Genomic DNA, 19,782 nt, shown 5'->3' on the forward strand with positions numbered 1-19,782 from the left:
GGTCGGCCCAGTTATAAAGATTTGAGGTGAGACATGTTCCAGGACACCTCAAGAGATCTGGGCCCAAACACCATACATTTAAAACACTAACGTCTCAACAAATGAAACTGATCTGTAGAAAATGTAACTTGAAAAAAAGAGACATTGCACATACTTTTGTAAACCAAGAAATCTTTAATAAAAAATATGGAGAGAGAGGAAAAAAACCCTCCCCCAATGAATCATGGGAGCTGGAGTTTACCCCTCACAGAGCTACACTCCCCAACACATTTAACAAACTACAGCGCATCCAGCCTGAAATAAATATTATCCAATATGGATTTCCCCACTAATTAACTCAAAGCACAATCCATTGGGAAGTTCCCTGGGGCTTGTGCAACACAATGGCTTATGTCCAGCGGGCCAGATCTGTCTGCCTCTCCGGTTTCCAGTCTGCATGGCACCCAAAACCCATCAACTGAGGCACTCGCCTCTGTGCTACAACCTGAACACCGGAGGAGCAAAAGTACATAAGTGCCAAGGCTGAAAACGCCACTTAATTAATAGATGTCTCCTTAATAATTTAAACGTCTTAATTTTGAGGTTTTTAAACAAGGGACGCACAGACACGTACATCACATGTCACCCACCAAAGAATCCTGAGAACTGCAGTTTGCCCCTCATGGCGCTACGATTCCCAGCACTCTTAAGAAACTATGTTTCCCAGCATCGGGGGCAAGGAATGTGCTCTAAATCTATGGTGCGCAGGCTGCCTAGGTCCAATGCAGTTTGCAACACAACCCTCTGTTGTTGCTGTTTAGTCATTTAGTCGTGTCCGACTCTTTGTGACCCCATGGACCAGAGCACGCCAGTCACTCCTGTCTTCCACTGCCTCCCGCAGTTTGGTCAGACTCATGCTGGTAGCTTCGAGAACACTGTCCAACCATCTCGTCCTCTGTCGTCCCCTTCTCCTTGTGCCCTCCATCTTTCCCAACATCAGGGTCTTTTCCAGGGAGTCTTCTCTTCTCATGAGGTGGCCAAAGTATTGGAGCCTCAGCTTCAGGATCTGTCCTTCCAGTGAGCACTCAGGGCTGATTTCCTTAAGAATGGATAGCTTTGATCTTCTTGCAGTCCATGGGACTCTCAAGAGTCTCCTCCAGCACCATAATTCAAAAGCATCCATTCTTCCGCGATCAGCCTTCTTTATGGTCCAGCTCTCACTTCCCTACATCACTACTGGGAAAACCATAGCTTTTACTATACGGACCTTTGTTGGCAAGCCTCTGTAGGGCTACTCAAAAGCAAGTTCCCATTGAATAATTCCACGAGACTTACTCCCAGCAGGGCAGGATTGCAGCCCTTATCTTGAATATCTCCATCCTTGTCACACTTAGTAACTGAGATCCAGTGTCGCAATGCACGAGGTGCGGAACTTACTTCCGAGTAAATGCGCAGGAGATTGTCCTTGGCTCTCCCGGCTTTAAAGCATGAACAGGTACCTAACCATCCGACGGCCAGAGGGGCGATTCTGATTGGCCAAGGGGAGCGCGCACCGCCTACATTCCGCCCTCCGCGTTCTGTCCCCGCCTTTCTCCGGGCTGCAGTCGCCTAGCAACCATCCGGCATCAAAGCATCAAAACGCGGCGCTGCACCTGAAGTCTCCCTGTCGCGGCTCCCACGCCCCTCTTCCCCTTCTCTCCCCCTTCGCTGCCAGCACCATGTTGTACGAGATCCTGCAGATGGGGCGGCGGAAAAAGGCCCCCCCGCGCTACATGTAAGTTGCTGCAGCATCCCTTGCCAGGGGGCTCTGCGGGAGTTGGCTTAGCAGAGGCAGCCCCCCCTTCCATGCCCCACCCAGAATCAGGAGATATTGATTTTAAAAGGCCCCCAGATATTCAGCCCACCCTTGTGCCAGGAGGGTGCCAGGGCTGGTTTGCCAGATTTACGTATAAGTTAAACAAGCTATAGTTTAGGGCTCCACTCTTTTGCCCCCCCCCCGAAAAATTCAGTATTAATATACTTTAATTGTATTTTAGTTCAACAATCACTTTGATAAAATGCATATTTTGTTATGTGCAAATGGTTTTAGATACCTGTTAGGTCCATAAATTACCATACAATGGTACCTCGGGTTACATACACTTCAGGTTACATATGCTTCAGGTTACAAACTCCGCCACCCAGAAATATTACCTCAGGTTAAGAACTTTGCTTCAGGATGAGAACAGAAATCGTGCAGCGGCAGCACAGCAGCGGCAGCAGCAGGTCCTATTAGCTAAAGTGGTGCTTCAGGTTAAGAACAGTTTTAGGTTAAGAACTGACCTCCGGAACGAATTAAGTACTTAACCCGAGGTACCACTGTATAGCATATACAGTGGTACCTCAGGATGCGAACGGGATCTGTCCTGGAGCCCAGTTCGCATCCTGAATGTAACGTAAGACACGACGGTGCGTGTGCGGGTCGCATTTTGTCGCTTCCACGCATGCGCGTGATGTCATTTTGAGCCTCTGCGCATGCGCAAGCGGCGAAACCCGGAAGTAATGTGCTCCATTACTTCCAGGCTGCCGCAGAGCGCAACTCGAACGCGCTCAACCCGAAGCACATTCAACCCGAGGTATGACTGTAAAAGTTAAAGGGACACCTGACCATTAGGTCCAGTTGTGGCCGACTCTGGGGTTGCGGCGCTCATCTCGCTTTATTGGCCGAGGGAGCCGGCGTACAGTTTCCGAGTCATGTGGCCAGAATGACTAAGCCGCTTCTGGCAAACCAGAGCAGCACACTTCCCACCGGAGTGGTACCTATTTATCTACTTGCACGTGGACGTGCTTTCTGATCAGCAAGCCCTAAGCTCTGTGGTTTAACCCACAGCGCCACCCGCGTCCCTACTCAGCACAAAAAACAGTGGCAATTTGTTGTTGACAAAGGACAACTGGACACATAAAGGGCCCCATTACCTTCAGTAGCTTAGGGCCTCATCAAACCTAAATCCGGCCCTGACTGTGATGATCTTCGCAAAGGGGCAATGATCACAGTTTTAAAAGCTTTGAAAGTTTGCTGTTTTCAAATAATAATAATAATAATAATAATAATAATAATAATAATAATAGCTTTTAAATAATCTTTAAAAGTTTGCTGCTTGCAAAAATAACAAGTGAAACCTGCCAGAGCTTCTCGGCCCTGAAGAGCTCTAGGAGAGGTAGGTTTACAGTGTCTACTCAGAAGTAAGTCACAGTGGTTTTAGTTGGGGCTTACACCATTGTAAGTAGAGGACCACAGCGTCAGTGTTTCCTGCGTGCAGTGGCATAAAAAGTTCACTTCCTGAACCTCACCTGCTTTCCTGTTAGCTGTTAAAAGGCTCCAAAGTCTTGCTTGATTGGCAGGAGGTGGCCGCTCTGTTTTCCAAGTCTCCATCTTTCTTTCCAACTAATAATTCAAGAGGTGTTTTGACTTGACTTGATATCCCGCCTTTCACTCCCCTTAAGGAGTCTCAAAGCGGCTCACAATCTCATTTCCCTTCCTCCCCCACAACAAACACTCTGTGAGGTGAGTGGGGCTGAGAGACTTCAGAGAAGTGTGACTAGCCCAAGGTCACCCAGCAGCTGCATGCAGAGGAGCAGGGAAGCGAACCCGGTTCACCAGTTTACGAGTCCACCGCTCTTAACCACTCCCCCACTTTGGCCATATATCATGAAGCAGTATTGCAGTCTTTCTGCATTGTTGCTGTACTATGCCTACAACTTATTGAATAATAATAATAATAAAACCATTTTAAAGCTGTTTTTAAAATAATATTATATTTTCATGTATAATAGCAATATATATTAGTCATAGCACTAGCATAGCATAGCACTGTAGAGTTGGAAGGGACCCTGAGGATCATCTAGTCCAACCCCCTGCTATGCAGGAATATGCAGCTGGTCCATACAGGGATCGAACCTGCAACCTTGGCGTTATCAGCACCATGGTCTAACCAACTGAGCATATATAGTGTTACTTTGAAGCACATACAGTGGTACCTCAGTTTAAGAACAGCCCTGTTTACGAACTATTCGGTATACGAACTCCACAAAACTGGAATTAGTGTTCCGGTTAGCGAACTTTACCTCACTCTACGAACAGAAGCCGAACGGTGGAAGGGCACCGGCCATGGGAAACCTCATTAGTGAAAGCTCGCCTCAGTTTAAGAATGGCTTTGATTTAATAACAGACTTCCAGAACAGATTAAGTTCATAAACCGAAAGTACTAGTTTCTGATGCGGCTTTTGATGGGCCTCAGGTAAACAATTTCAAGTGTATTCTGTGGTGGCAGTGTTCCTAAGCCAGGAATGCAGTTGCAGAAATAATTTTGTTTTGTTCAAGAAATTTACACCCCGCTTTTCACAATTTGTCTCAAGCGGCTTAAAAGAAAGAGTAAAGCATAAAATACACAGAACTTAAACCCACAGCACTAAAGGTAACTTACTCTTGCTGTAACAGGCTTTGCCTGTATTCCTATCCCCCAGCTCTCACACCAGGCTCAAATCAAAGCCACCATGTTTTATCTTCACAACAAGTGAAAACGGTGCAAGTAGTCCTCTGAGGATAATTTGGGGCAAATGGTTAATTGCTTTTTAAAAAAACCCCTCATTATTCTCCCCCCACCCACAAAAGCAAACTCCTAAAGCAACTTAACAGCAATAAAGTATACCCATACTAAAACCAAACTCACAAAATGTATTAAACCTCCATCAGGTGATACCGATTTCATAAAACCATTTATATTTTTCTTACCAAAACAAACAAACAAACAAACAAACAAACAAACAAACAAACAAACACATACCTCCCACATGCTCCCAAAGCTTTCCAGTACATAAAATAAAAACCCTTCTAGTTCGTAAGCTAGAACAGATGCACTTGGTTATTTGAGACCAATTTTCTTTGCTCACAAGAGCTATGAAAAATGATGCAGCTATCTAACCCTTGGCATTGTCCACCCAGGCAGCTGTTCCCAAACTAACAGCGTGTCATGATAGGCAACTGTCGAAAGGCCGCTGCTGGCCACCCAAACTCCCTGCTCACAGTGAGTGATTCTCTTCTGTCCCAGAGCAAGTCTCTGCATCAGCTGTGATTGGATAATCCAGTCACATCTGGTGCAGAGGTGCAACAGAATTGCTTGTCATCAGTAGGGGCTGCCTCTTTCATCTCTCCATGAGTCCCTCCTCTTAATATTTCCAAAGAGGCATGCCTGGGTTGGCGTCGGGGATAATTTCTTGCCATCTCTACCTGTTCTTCTCTCCCTCTGGCCAAGAGAACAGGTAACACGGGCAAGGAAAAGAAATAGCAGCTGCTTCTGGGTCTTCATGGAGAGGGCATTTAGAGCTGCATGCAGAAAGGCTGAAGTCATTGCTTTTGTGACTTGGGACAAGCTTCTTGCCCCATGGCCCCTGAAAACAAAGGGATAAATGAAAACTGGGGCTTCCCTCTTTCCTGCACGGACAAATGCCCCTCTCTGTCCTCACGCAGCAGCAGGACCTGCCTACCCATGAGGCAAGAGATCCACCAGGGCAGCAGATCCCAATGTCCTGATGTTCCTGATGTAGATGTTCCCGATAGTCTTCTTCTTTGGCGATCACTCGTAGCCGAGTAAGATTGTCTTCCATAAACACGGTTTTAAAAGTGAGTCCATAAGTGACTGTGGAGGCCAATTCTGGATCCACATGTCCTTCCACAATAGGGACATAGGTTTCCGGGTGGGGGTTGATCATGGTGTGGATTTGCCAAACATGCCTTCCTCTTGGCACGTTTCTCCCTTTCGTCCTGAGTTTGAGCGTCTTCAAAGTCCATGACACCTTGGGTAAAGGCTGTTCTCCAATTGGAGCGCTCTCAGGCCAGTGTTTCCCAGTTGTCAGTGTTTATATTACATCTTTTTAGATTTGCCTTGAAAGAGTCTTTGAACCTCTTTTGTTGACCACCAGCATTACGCTTTCCATTTTTAAGTTCGGATTAGAGTAGTTGTTTTGGAAGATGATAATCAGGCATCCGCACAACATGACCAGTCCAATGAAGTTGATGTTGAAGAATCATTGCTTCCACACTGGTGATATAGATTTCCCCTCACCCCTTCTTCCCTGGCAGGGAGAGGGGACTTGAATCTGGGGCCCACCTCAGGTGCCAAAATGTCTTGGGCCAGCCTTGACTGAAAGTCTGTTCTATCCATTTAGAAGAGTCCAGAAATCCTGAAGTAGAAAACAGTCCTGCGCATGCACAAAGCACATGGCATATATAGATAGATCTCGCAATACGTTCAATATCTTGAGAGCTTATTGACCTTGAATGGTTCTTGAAAACTGCCTTGTAGCAGGGCCCTTTGGAGACGACATCTCTAAGTGCCTATAAAATGCAGGCCAGGGAGCAGCGGAGTGGGGAAGAGGTGGGGTTTTTCAGCTGAGAAACAGGCACCAGGAGCAGATAGGGGCCATTATTCGAGGATGCTATCAGGGGTGAGGAGGAAAAACCCATTAGAGGCAAGGTGATGGAGATGCTGAGTCAAGCCTCCAGTGTCAGAGCTCAAAGGGAGATGGGTCGTCTTTGGATTGACTTCCCAGCAAGCCGTTAATAAATCTGGGAGGAAGGGCTGTTGCTGTCGGAGGGGAAGGGTGAGGACCAGGAATGCAAAGCCTAGCAAGGTGGAATGTTGAGTGGGGACAGGCTCGCCCATTAATTTTAGAACGAGCCCTTCCTGAACAGCCACTTATCGAGAACGAGGTATTTCGGACGCCCAGTTGCTGGAAGGCCACAGACAAGGCATGGCAGACTCGGAGCAGGAAAAAGCGCAGGAGTCAAGGGTGTGTTCTCATTTCTGTCTTGGAGCCCAGCAAAGTGCTCCTTCCCCCTGCCTGCTACATGCACTTCACATCGGTTCACATCTGTATGGCTTCGTTTCTGATTGCATACACCAAAATCAACAATAAATTTACAGCAGCGAAACAAACGTTAAACGCATCACAAATTGGTAGATCAGATTTATGAGATCTACATAGCTGGATCACCCTTTGGGGAAAGCCTGAGAGAACAGGTGACTTTTAAGTAGACACTTTAATGCTGATACAGGATGCCAATATGTACACCAATTAACCCAAGAAACATTGTTTTCCTTGCTTGCTAGCTATGCTATGTTACCTAACTCCCATTACATTTCCCACCTACTCTTATTTTATTTCCGTTTTACCTTACCCGTATTGCTCAAATACCGTATTTTTCACTCTATAAGACGAACTTTTCTCCCTCCAAAAATTCAGGGGAAATGTGTGTGCATCTTATGGAGCGAATGCAGGCTCCATGGCTTCAGCGAAAGCAACGCAAAGCGTCCGAAGTGCAGAGGGAGCGCCCCCTCCGTGCTCCAGAGGCTTCGCGTTTCTTTCGCTGAAGCCTGGAGAGTGAGAGGGGTCGGTGCGCACCAACCCCTCTCACTCTCCTGGCCTCAGGGATAGCCGCCTGAAGCCTGGAGAGCAAGAGGGATCGGTGTGCACCGACCCCTCTTGCTCTCCTGGCTTCGCTTCTCTGGAGAGGCGCTGCGAAGCTTTCCCTCTCTGCGCAACACCGCTTCAGCGAAGCGGGAGGAGAAATGGAAGGGGCTCCATTTCTCCTGCCGCTTCGCCTGAAGGGGCGATGCGCAGAGAGGGTGAGGTGTTTTTTTCCTTGTTCTCCCCCTCTAAAACTAGGTGCGTCCTATGGTCGGGTGCGTCCTATAGAGCGAAAAATACGGTACATATTATATTTATGGTTGCAATTATATTGTGATGGAGAGACCTTTTTACCAAATATCCATGCACTTAAAAAAAAAACCAAACACCTGCTGTTTTAACTTGAGGGAGATATCCACACTTCAGAGCCGAACCTTTGGAAGTGGTTTTTCTCTGTGTGTTTTTAAAATCAGCGTCATTTCCAGGGTAGTAAATGCTGTCCTGCTTTCTCATATGTTTTCAGCCCAGATTCCTACAGAGTACTTAACCTCGAGTTGCCAGAAAGGTATAAGGTGCTAGCTAAAACCGAAGAGGTACATATGCCAAAGGAACAGCAGTATAAGCTGGAGTGCCGTAATAACCCTCAGCCGATACACGCAAAATGCATTAAGCTGAACACCAAGTTTTTAAATAAGCCAATACTGTATATGGACACAGACAGCACAAAATCAAAGCAGGTAAGGATGGCTTAGTGAAAGTGAGATCATGGTTCAGTTTCGCCACAGTGCTAAACCCAGACTGGGGAATCTCAGGCCTGGGGGCCAAATGTAGCCCTCTTGGTTTCTCTTTCTGGCCCTCAGGACTCTTCCCAGGCCACAACCCTCACTGGTCCTGCCCTGTACCCTCAAATTTTTTTTGCCTGGCCAGAATGTGTTCTGGAATTGTGATAAGAAGAAGAAGAAGAAGAGTTTGGATTTGATATCCCGCCTTTCACTCCCTGTAAGGAGTCTCAAAGCGGCTAACATTCTCCTTTCCCTTCCTCCCCCACAACAAACACTCTGTGAGGTGAGTGGGGCTGAGAGACTTCAAAGAAGTGTAACTGGCCCAAGGTCACCCAGCAGCTGCATGTGGAGGAGCAGAGACGCGAACCCGGTTCCCCAGATTACGAGACTACCGCTCTTAACCACTACACCACACTGGCACTGATAATGCTTTTTGCATCCCTGGAGGGAGTCTAGAGTGCTGTGCTTGCATTTTTAATAATAATAATAATAATAATAATAATAATAATAATAATAATAATTTATTATTTATTATTTATACCCCGCCCATCTGGCTGAGTTTCACCAGCCACTCTGGGCGGCTTCCAATCGAGTGTTAAAAACAATACAGCATTAAATATTAAAAACTTCCCTAAACAGGGCTGCCTTCAGATGTCTTTTAAAGATAAGATAGCTACTTATTTCCTTCACATCTGAAGGGAGGGCGTTCCACAGGGCGGGCGCCACTACCGAGAAGGCCCTCTGTCTGGTTCCCTGTAACCTCACTTCTCGCAATGAGGGAACCACCAGAAGGCCCTTGGCAGTGGATCTCAGTGGGGTGGAGACGCTCCTTCAGGTATACAGGACCGAGGCCGTTTAGGACTTTAACGGTCAGCACCAACACTTTGAATTGTGCTTGGAAATGTACTGGGAGCCAATGCAGATCTCTCAGCACTGGTGTTATGTGGTCCCGGCGGCCACCCCCAGTCACCAGTCTAGCTGCCGCATTCTGGATTAATTGCAGTTTCCGGGTCACCTTCAAAGGTAGCCCCACGTAGAGCGCATTGCAGTAGTCCAAGCAGGAGATAACGAGAGCATGCAACACTCTGGCAAGACAGTCTGGTTTTTGTATACAAGAACCACAAATTTCTGCAGGAAGGTAACTGGCACATCTATTTGCTTTTAGAACCGCCTGCCATTGCTATGCGGCCCCTGGAAGTTTGCCCATGAGGCAAAGCGACCCTTGGTCTGAACAAGGTTCCCCACCCGTGCAACAAAGCATGGTTTCATCAGAAAGTGCAGGGGGAGAATTTTGGGAATTATAGGAGCAGAACTACCTGAATTGTATAGAAATTTATTTATGTATGCTACTGCAGCAGCAAGAATGCTACTTGCACAAATGTTAAAAGGAGCAGAAGGCCCAGTGAAGGAAGAATGGATACAAAAACATATGCAATATGCAGAAATGGCGAAACTTACCGGAAGGATAAGAAATAAAGATAGCAAGCTTTTTATAATAGAACGGAAATGGTATATTGACTATTTACAGATAAATTGTAAACAGATAAAAACATTAGCAGGATTATTGTAATAATCTGCAGTTTCACAAGAACATATATTTACAGTCGATAATGAAAGGAGCAAGTATATGCAGAAGATATTATAAAACATATATTTAAAGAACCGCAGAAAGAGGGGGGAGGAAGTAAAATTTTGAAATGTTAACCTGATAAAATTAATGAAATGTATAAACTTGAAAAGTATAAATAATGGCAGCTCTATAGGCTAGTTGCTGACAAATTAATTTATGTTCCCTGCAAAGGAACATTGGTGGCCAAGCAGCGAACCCTTTGTTGTGCCGTGCCCTAAACCACCTTACGACAAGCAGAGCACTCAAAGAAGTCATTTCCAAAAGCCAGCCTGTAGATTGATTCGGCCCCTTAAGTTCGACAATAAGCGGAAACCTTCGCGTGGAATAGGTAAGACTTTTAGGGGAAAGCTTCCCTTCCCTTCTCTCTTTCCACCAAAACTAGACAAGTTAAAATATAAAGGTGGTTCAGCTTCTGCTTCTGTTGTTGTTGTTTAGTCGTTTAGTCATGTCCGACTCTTCGTGACCCCATGGACCAGAGCACGCCAGGCACTCCTGTCTTCCACTGCCTCCCGCAGTTTGGTCAAACTCATGCTGGTAGCTTCGAGAACACTGTCCAACCATCTCGTCCTCTGTCGTCCCCTTCTCCTTGTGCCCTCCATCTTTCCCTGCATCAGGGTTTTTTCCAGGGAGTCTTCTCTTCTCATGAGGTGGCCAAAGTATTGGAGCCTCAGCTTCAGGATCTGTCCTTCCAGTGAGCACTCAGGGCTGATTTCCTTCAGAATGGATGCGTTTGATCTTCTTGCAGTCCATGGGACTCTCAAGAGTCTCCTTCAACACCATAATTCAAAAGCATCAATTCTTTGGTGAAAAATTATTATTTCAATAATCAATTCTTCGGCAAAAGCATTATTTTTTATTAAATCTGTGTGCCGCCCTTCATTGCCAAGATGACAGGGTGGTTCGCAATATAAAAAATACAAAATGAGATTGCAAAATCCACAATGAAACAAAAGCAAGCCAATAACCCCTCTCTCATGAACACATTTCAAAGGCCTTAGAATGTCTAGACCAGCCAAAGGCCTGGGAGAAGAGAGGTGTTTTTGCCTGGCACCTCAAGATATTTAGTGAAGGCGCCAGGCGGGCCTCCCTGGGGAGAGCATTCCACAAATGGGGAGCCACCACAGAAAAGACCTGTTCTTGTGTTGCTGCCCTCTGGACCTCACATGCAGCAGGCAAACAAAGAAAGCCCTCAGGTGATGATTGCAGGTTCTGGGTTGGTTCAGTTGCGGAGAGGTGGTCTCTATCAGTTTGGCTGATGTGATGTGGTCGAAACTATGACCTGTTGCATGCACAAGTGTAGTCGGAACAGAAAACAGCCAACAGATGTCAAGTGTTGCTTGACGGAAACGGAGATTGCTGCAGTAGTACATTTGCTTACAAAATCAGGCTCCCCCGCGGCTGCTACTGAACTGTTATTGAACCTTTTGCCACCTTCAGGCAGACCACATGCTCCGCCATTGAGTGATGGCTCCAAAATCTGGGCACATGTCGCTGACCTAACATGTATTGATTCCTAATTCTCAGCTTCAACCACCTCCTGTGAATTCTGGCTTGAAGCTGATTCGTGATGGTGGTATAACACAGCAGAGGCAGATTTGCAGGAGTGCGACTGTTTTGCCCATACTGGGTGCTGAGCCGAGAGGCCACCACGGGAGGTGCTGCAACAATTACGAGTAATGGGAGGAGAGAGGCGTGGTGGGAGCACCAAATTTTGGTGTTGGCTTTGTTCCCCATAATCTGCACACACGTCCCATCGTCAGCTCTGTGTACAGTGCTTCAGAAGCCTGCAGCCAGAGAGATGGTAGCAGAAATGAGTTTCTACACCCTATGCAACAACGATCCTATTCCAGTTCCTTAAACTCTTCCATTTTCAGTCTCCACTGAAATCACCTTCTCCTGATCATATAAGCAATAGGCACCTTTCAGTTCAGTTCGATTGATGAAACACAAAGAACAGTAGCTCCCAGTTTGGGGGCTTTCTGTCCCATCCCCCCCCCCCAATCAGGCTGCAATGTTAGCTTGCAGGTCTTTCCTTGTCCTTAGATCTTGGGTCAGAGTCTTTATGGCAGTATTAATTTAAGCAAGTTCTGCTGACTTTGGCAATTCAGTCTGCAGAAGCCATCACTTGTGGCCTTGGTTTCCCATTGATTGGCAAAATCCTTTTTTAAAAAAAAAGTGATGTAAGGGTACTGTATTTACTCGAATGTAATGTGCACCTTTTTTGGCCAAATTACACCGCAAAAATTAGAGTGCACATTAGATTTGGCGGCACATTTACATTCTCCAGCAAATGCTTTTTTGGTTTCAAGGTCTTGAAAATTGAGGTGTGCATTAGATCTGATGGGGCACTGTTGTTGTTTAGTCGTTTAGTCGTGTCCGACTCTTCGTGACCCCATGGACCAGAGCACGCCAGGCACTCCTGTCTTCTACTGCCTCCCGCAGTTTGGTCAAACTCATGCTGGTAGCTTCGAGAACACTGTCCAACCATCTCGTCCTCTGTCGTCCCCTTCTCCTTGTGCCCTCCATCTTTCCCAACATCAGGGTCTTTCCCAGGGAGTCTTCTCTTCTCATGAGGTGGCCAAAGTCTTGGAGCCTCAGCTTCAGGATCTGTCCTTCCAGTGAACACTCAGGGCTGATTTCCTTCAGAATGGAGAGGTTTGATCTTCTTGCAGTCCATGGGACTCTCAAGAGTCTCCTCCAGCACCATAATTCAAAAGCATCAATTCTTCGGCGATCAGCCTTCTTTATGGTCCAGCTCTCACTTCCATACATCACTACTGGGGAAACCATAGCTTTAACTATACGGACCTTTGTTGGCAAGGTGATGTCTCTGCTTTTTGAGATGGGGCGTTAGATTCATATAAACACGGTATTTCCTTCTGCTTCTCCTCCCAGGAGAGCCTTCGGTTCTGTCTTTAGTCAACTTCTCTGCAATAATTCAGCCCCACAATAGCTATCCAGCTTGTTTGCGAACGATGATGGATGGCTGAGCTATAGCAAGCAGCACATAGCCAGAGCATGACAACTCCAGTCACACTTCTGTGTTTACAAGGGCAGTGGGGAGGATAGCTTCCATATGTGAGCGTGTTTGTTGGACTGCCAACATGGAGCCAGCTGTTTGTCTGGATTTGGGCTGGGGCTCTTCAAGGCAAGGGGACAGTGTCTCGGCAGAGATGCCGGGCTTGGCAGAACTGGTCCCTAAAAGGCTATATGCACACACAAAGAAATATTCTGCAGAAATCCATCGTGGCTCCTGCAAGCCAGATTTCTCATAGAAGCTGGAGACAATGCTTTGAATGTGTAGGTCAGCATTTGGGCTTTGCATTCTTTGAAACAACCGACAGCTAACCTTTCCCTGGGCATTAGTATAGCTTCGCAGGGGCTGAAAAGGACATCCTGGGTCACCAAGCCGAACGTGAATGCATTGTAGCCGGATTTGCTAGTCCGGCTCTTAAGCCACTCCTGACAGTTGTTTATCCAGCCTCGCTTTGACCTACTGAGCCACAAAAGAAACTGTGTCTGTGGACCAGTTCTGAACAGTGGAGACTTTTTTTCGGTCTTCTAGCCTTCAGATGCGTGTTGTGAGGGTGTTGTACAATGTGGAACAACAGAAACCTCAACAAGTTATCTAACAGGTTATCTCCTATTGCAATTATCTAATATTGCAGAAATTCAGTAAGATGCAACCTTACCATTTCTTAAATGTTGTTGTTTAATAAAATACATCAGCCCTACTGAACCGATTGTTCGGAGCCCAGGTCCGGGGGCCTTCTGGCAGTTCCATCACTGCTCGAAGCGAAATTACAGGGACTTCTTGGTAGTGGCACCTGCCCTGTGGAACATCCTCCCATCAGATGTCAAGGAGATAAAGACTACATGACTTTTAGAAAGCATCTGAAGGCAGCCGTGTGTCGGGAAGTTTTTAACGTTTGCCATTTTATTATGTTTTTATATGTGCTGGAAGCCACCCAGAGTGGCTGGGGCAACCTGACCAGATGGGTGGGGTATAAGTAATAAATTTATTATTATTACTATTATTATTATTTATTCACCTGGGACAGATCAGGAAAGTGGCATAGCTTAGGGGTAGAGCATCTGTTTTGCATACAGAAGACCCTAGGTTTAGTCCCTGCCAACTCTATGTAGGGCTTGGAGAGAACCCTTCTCTGAAACCCTGTTGAGATGCTACCATTCCATGTAGACCAGTGATTCTCAACCTGTGGGTCCCCAGATGCTGTTGGACTACAACTCCCATCATCCCTGAGCTCTGGCCTTGCTAGCTAGGGGTGATGGAAGTTGTAGTTCAACAAGAGCTGGGGACCCACAGGTTGAGAAAGGCTGGTGTAGACAATACTAAGCTTGATGAACCAGTGTGTGCTGGTCCCGAGGATTAACCATGAGGCGAGGTCCGAGTCCGGTCCGTGGTCAAAGGTGCAACGTGGAGGCAGTCCGTAGTAGCTGAAGCTGGGTGCAGGGCAGGGAGTCGGGTGAAGTCCGGAGCTCCGCCAGAGAAGCAGGACAGGGTGCAGGCAGGAACAGGCTACCAACAACGTTGCTCCTGCAACTTGGGACTGGGGCTGGCTGGATTTTATCTGCCCCGAGGCATAGGGCGGCCCTGGTCCACAGGTGACTCGCCTTTCCTGGCCTGGAGGCGAGCACTCCTCCTGCGGGAACTTAGTTCCCTCCACCTCTCTGCCCTGAGCCTCTGCAGCTCAGGAGAGGCTGGAGGGTTACCAGACCCAGAGGCAACCTCAGCTTCCCCTGACGGGGCTGAGAGTGGAGCACCTGCAGGCAATGGGTCCTCCATCACCTCAGGGTCCAGAGCAGACTCAGCTGGTGCCTGCACCTGAGGATTCAGCACAGGTGAGGACCCTTCAGGCTCAAGCCCCAGCCCCGGCTCAGCTGGTTCTGGAGGCGGGGAATCCTGTGCAGGCTGGGATTCCTCAGGTTCAGCCTCCAAGTCCGAATCCCAGGCCATCACACAGTGGTCCAACTCACTATAAGGCAGATTCTTGTGTTCCTGTCTCCCGCATGCAATGTAGCCATGCAAACCACCTGGAAGCAAGACTATACTGTGCATTTTCTGTTGCAGTTCCACTCGCAGCTCCTCCGTTGCCGAACCGCCTTCCGAGAATTTTCCAAGAGCAGATCACTTTCAAATACGACTACAATGCCAGAGCCACCCCCTGCATCCCTTATCAAGGGAAGGTAAGGCCATGTGCATCCTGTGATCTGGACATTCAGCAGGAAGCCAGAAGGATGTGTTTACCCCTAAGGCCTCCAGCACATTGTTCTGGGACCAGGGAATGTCATTGCGTGCGTTGCAGTCACCGGCTTTGGGTATTTGCAAACGGCAAGCCTGCTGTCACACCAGCCCTCGGGCCTTAGAAAGACAGGGCAATGTCTTTCTTGTGACTTGGTGGCCTTACAAAAGACCCTGGGATGTTGCAGCAGAAGGCAAGAGGTGGGCAGGTGCTGGTCTTGACCTTTAAAACCCTTTGTGGCTTAGGGCCCTCGTATTTACAGGACCGCCTCTCCTGGTATGCCCTGCAGAGGACCTTAAGGTCCATGAATAACCATAGTTTAGAGGTCCCGGGCCCTAAGGAAGTCAGACTATCCTCCACCAGGGCCCAGGGCCTTTTCAGTGATGGCTCCGACCTGGTGGAATGCTCTGTCCCATGAGACCAGGGCCCTGCAGGATTTAACCTCCTTCCGTCAGGCCTGTAAGACAGAGCTATTCCACCTGGCCTTTAATTTGAATTCAGCCTGATCTTTTATTTCCCTTCTCTTCCCCCCTCCCCTTTTATGAGGATCACCCACTCTGAGACCCCACAGCTAATTCTCCCCTGGCCTCCTCGCTGGCCCAAGTAGGACCAATTCAGCCAGCTAGCCCTGGGGATTATCTAATGCTTATTTCCCCTAAATTGATTTCTGAATTTTGAATTTTATTGTTATTCATGTTTGTATAATGTATTTTATGCTGCTTTTACAATTAAGTGTTTTAAATTTGTTGTTAGCTGCCCTGAGCCAGGTTTTTGAACTGGGAAGGGCGGGGTATAAATAAAAATTTATTATTATTATTATTATTACCACTGTGATGTGAGGGACCAAGGACTTCCTACCACCCTCCACCTCAAAGACTAAATTCAGTGCAGGAGGAAGAGTCAGTCCAGTATACCTGAAGGAGCATCTCCACCCCCATTGTTCAGCCTGGACACTGAGGTCCAGTGCCGAGGGCCTTCTGGTGGTTCCCTCATTGCGACAAGTGAAATTACAGGGAACCAGGCAGAGGGCTTCTTGGTGGTGGCGCCCACCCTGTGGAACGCCCTCCTTTCAGATGTCAAGGAAATAAACAACTATCTGACTTTTAGAAGGCATCTGAAGGCAGCCCTGTGTAGGGAAGTTTCTAATGTTTGATATTTTATTGTGTTTTTAATATTCTGCTGGGAGCTGCCCAAAGTGGCTGGGGAAACCCAGCCAGATGGATAGAGTATAAATAGTGAATTATTATTATTATTATTATTATTATTATTATTATTATTAAAATTGGAACCATGTGTGTGTTGCACCTTAGTATTACCTAAGGAGGTTGGAGTAGATGATTTTAATAATAATAAATTTTATTTATACCCCGCCTTCCCTGGCCAGAGCCAGGCTCAGGGCTGCTAACACCAATAAAATCACAGTAAAAACATAATAGGGGGCGAAAACAACAACAGCAACAACAACAACACCAATTTAATATACAGCTTAAGATGACTCTTGTTGTCCTTTCCAACATTACAGACATGGTTTGCTAAGCATAAGGATTATTATCCCTCAGTATGCCTAGGACTGAGGCTCCTCCAGTCTCTCAGCTACATCATTGCTGCAATTATGGTTGTAAGCCACCCCCAGGGAAGACATGAAGTCCACTAAGAAATTAAACTTCCGCTGAGATTCTCTGAAGCAGGGGTTTGCAGAGCTGGAGATTGCCAAAGGGCTGGATCCGGACCTCCCTCAAGCCCCAGGGCCAGGGCCACTCAGTTTCAATATCTGTAGTCTAGTAGGAGCTGACTTTCAAAAACTTCATTGGGACGTTAATTCCAGTGAAATTATAATTTAGTAATTTGATTTTAGAGCAAACATTGCCTATTTGAAAAGCCACCCGGTTTCTGGTAATTTTTGATTATTCCTTGGTATCTCCCAGTACCAAACTTTCTTTAATTTGGAGATACGTGAAAAATGACGGGCTGTCTTCTGCTTTTATCAAAAGATGCTGTTTTAAAGTCCACATTAATTTTGTCGTACCACAAATACCCATTTCGTCCAGTCATGTCCTATTTCCAGGAACCTCTCATTTCTCAGCTCCTTCATTCACCTTAAACAACAGGCTGCAAGGTACAATTTTACATTGGTATGCCAATCCTCCCCTTTCCTTTGCATCTTGTAATACTTTAAATTTAACACGTGGTGTTTTTTCCTTTGCCATGAAAACTTGGTTTTTTGGATACCATTGTCTGAATGGTAAGTCATTAGCTATAACAGACATTGTTTGGAACAAAAACATCATTCTGGGCAATATATTCACATTTTATCACAAAAATTTGACCCTGTAGAGACAATTTTAATTTCTCCCATCCTAACATATCTTTTTAAATGTCCGTCCATGTCTTAACATAATTATTTTTGTCTGTTTGACTTTGTCAAGTGCTTCTGTACTGAGTGGACTTCTAAGTTGGTAACCAAGAAATGGTTATGGGATGAATCAGGATTAACACTGGAGAAGTGGGAGCAGAGAGAGATTCCCACTGAATCAGGTTTCCAAATGGAGAACCTTGTTCTTGAAGACATGCTGCAACAAAACAGAGCCCTGTTTGTTTCCACTTTGGCTTGTTGTTGTCTTCCACCCCCGCTTTATAAATATAAAATCAAATTAATCCTATTCTTCTCATGCAACCCTTAATGGCCAAAGTCATTTGGCAAGTGCTCATAAATCCTTGGCCTGCATCAGCCAGGGGTTTGCAATTGTATCCATAGCAACCCGTGTGGCAAGAAATAAAATTTGACGGGGATAGGCACTGCCCTGCGGAAAAGAAAATGCCCGTTTGCAAGAGCACCGTAGCCATTTTCAAATAAAAAAAGCAGAACTGGGGGGGCAGGTAAGGGGATGGCATTGGCAAGGTTTTGTCTCCTTCATTTTCACCTGTTGCTTTCCCCTGTCCACCCACAACACCTTTCCTTGTTCTGCAAAGCAGGTGAGATGATGGCTCAGCCGTTCTTTTTCGCTCCCAGCTACATCCCGGCCCCCGTTGGCCAGAGGAGAGGCCTGAGAGAGAGAGACCAGCTAGCGCTTGAGCTAATAAATGAATTCAGCTCACAGCTGCATCTCCTCATCGCCGAAGTCCCCCTGCTTAACGTCAACCTTGTTTCCCTTTCCAGAAACGCGGCGCTTTTGTGTGGACCAAGATAAAACCGGAGAAGGGGGAGTCGGTTCCTGAGGGGACCAGAACCCAGCCGGGCGCTGGGGGACCGGAGATGCTGGAACAGCCAAAAGCAGAGAAAGAGGACTCTGAGGAAAGCTGCATGACCTCAGCCGGCCTCCGCCTGCCAGATCCCCCAGAGATGCCCCCAGACTCCAACCTACGCTTATCAGAAGCAGATAGCGGCGCAGGAGCCAAAACAGATCCCGGAGCCCCGGAGAAAGGACAGGAGGAGGGTTCAGGGATTTCTCAGGCAGGGGAAGGGGATGTGAGCCAGCCCTCTGGGGAGAAAAGGCCTCTCAGCCCACCAAAGACGGGCTATCTTGAGAAACAGCAGGAGGACCCCCCCATCCATGAAGCTACACAATCCCCGGCAGATATTCAGAAGGCCTAAGAGGTCCAAGCGCGGGGGTTGGCCTGGTGTAATTTCAGTAACGCCAAACACAAACTGACACCAGCAAACGGTCGGAGGCGACGCGCTCTCGCCTTTACATAACAACAGCTGCAGCCTGCTTTGATGCCTCTTGAAAATGAGAGTCCTATATTTATATATATATAAAATCCTATGAATCTTTTATTATGGTTTCTCTCCGCCGTTGCAGTTAGGTTATTTCCCTGCCCACCCCCTCAAATCAAAATTATCTGGATTATCTGGTCTCCTGAATATCGAGAGCGACTAAGGACGCCGCTAATGAATAATGAGCAATTAATGTCAACAATTGTGTTGCTTTGCTTCCGACATTTTGACTCTTTGCAAGCGTTGGGTGGTGGGGTGTTTTGGGTTCCTGTCTGATACCTTTAAAGTGTGGTTTCTTGGCAAGAACTGCAAGCAGATCCTAGCAGTAATTTTTTTTTTTGATGTGTTGTGTTGTCATCCTGTGATGAGCAGAAGCCATTGTTATTTCTGTTGGAAACAGTGACAGAGGAGACAATGTCCATAAGAATGTGAGTTATGTTCCGTTGCTCAGCCCAGTCAGGAAGGACACCGTTATGACAACCTTCACTTTTTGCTGTAACAGTTTCCTGGAACGGATTTGTTCTCAAGGTCAGGGCTGCAGGTCTGATTTAAAATCTGTATACAGGTTCCTCTTCACAGTACCTTGCATTTCACACTTTTAGCAATGAGCAGGGGTCAGCAAACTTTTTCAGCAGGGGGCTGATCCACTGTCCCTCAGACCTTGTGTGGGGCCGGATCCAGAGATGCATTATAAATAAAAGCACACATTCTACTCGTGTAAAAACACCAGGCTGGCCCCACAAATAACCCACAGATGCATTTTAAATAAAAGGACACATTCTACTCATGTAAAAACAGGCTGATTCCCGGACCGTCCATGGGCCGGATTTAGAAGGCGATTGGGCCGCATCCAGCCCCCGGGCCTTAGTTTGCCTACCCATGCTTATGAGTGCCAGAATAAATGAAATGTGCATAACATCTCTGTTCTTCAGTGGAGATGAACTATTACCTATCCTTATTGAAATA

At 46.8% G+C, this 19,782-nt stretch overlaps 1 protein-coding gene across 1 annotated transcript; it reads left to right on the forward strand.

Moving 5' to 3' along the window:
- The first annotated feature begins 1,657 nt into the window (after positions 1-1,657).
- CIMIP6 (ciliary microtubule inner protein 6) lies at positions 1,658-18,874 on the forward strand. The gene is made up of 5 exons (XM_081854970.1): positions 1,658-1,753; positions 7,949-8,162; positions 10,009-10,165; positions 14,930-15,045; positions 18,259-18,874. The coding sequence occupies exons 1-5, from the start codon at positions 1,698-1,700 to the stop codon at positions 18,691-18,693; spliced, it is 978 nt and encodes a 325-aa protein (XP_081711096.1). The 5' UTR covers positions 1,658-1,697; the 3' UTR covers positions 18,694-18,874.
- The last annotated feature ends 908 nt before the right edge of the window (positions 18,875-19,782 follow it).

This window comes from Podarcis erhardii (genome assembly GCF_964252035.2).
Source record: "Podarcis erhardii genome assembly, chromosome: 3".
NCBI lineage: Eukaryota > Metazoa > Chordata > Lepidosauria > Squamata > Lacertidae > Podarcis > Podarcis erhardii.

Coding starts and splice junctions, on each gene's coding strand:
- CIMIP6 (XM_081854970.1), top strand. CDS start 1,698: ATGTTGTACGAGATCCTGCAGATGGGGCGGCGGAAAAAGGCCCCCCCG. Junction 8,163..10,008: donor ACAGCACAAAATCAAAGCAG/GTAAGGATGGCT, acceptor TTCCCTGCAAAG/GAACATTGGTGGCCAAGCAG. Junction 10,166..14,929: donor GAAACCTTCGCGTGGAATAG/GTAAGACTTTTA, acceptor TTTCTGTTGCAG/TTCCACTCGCAGCTCCTCCG.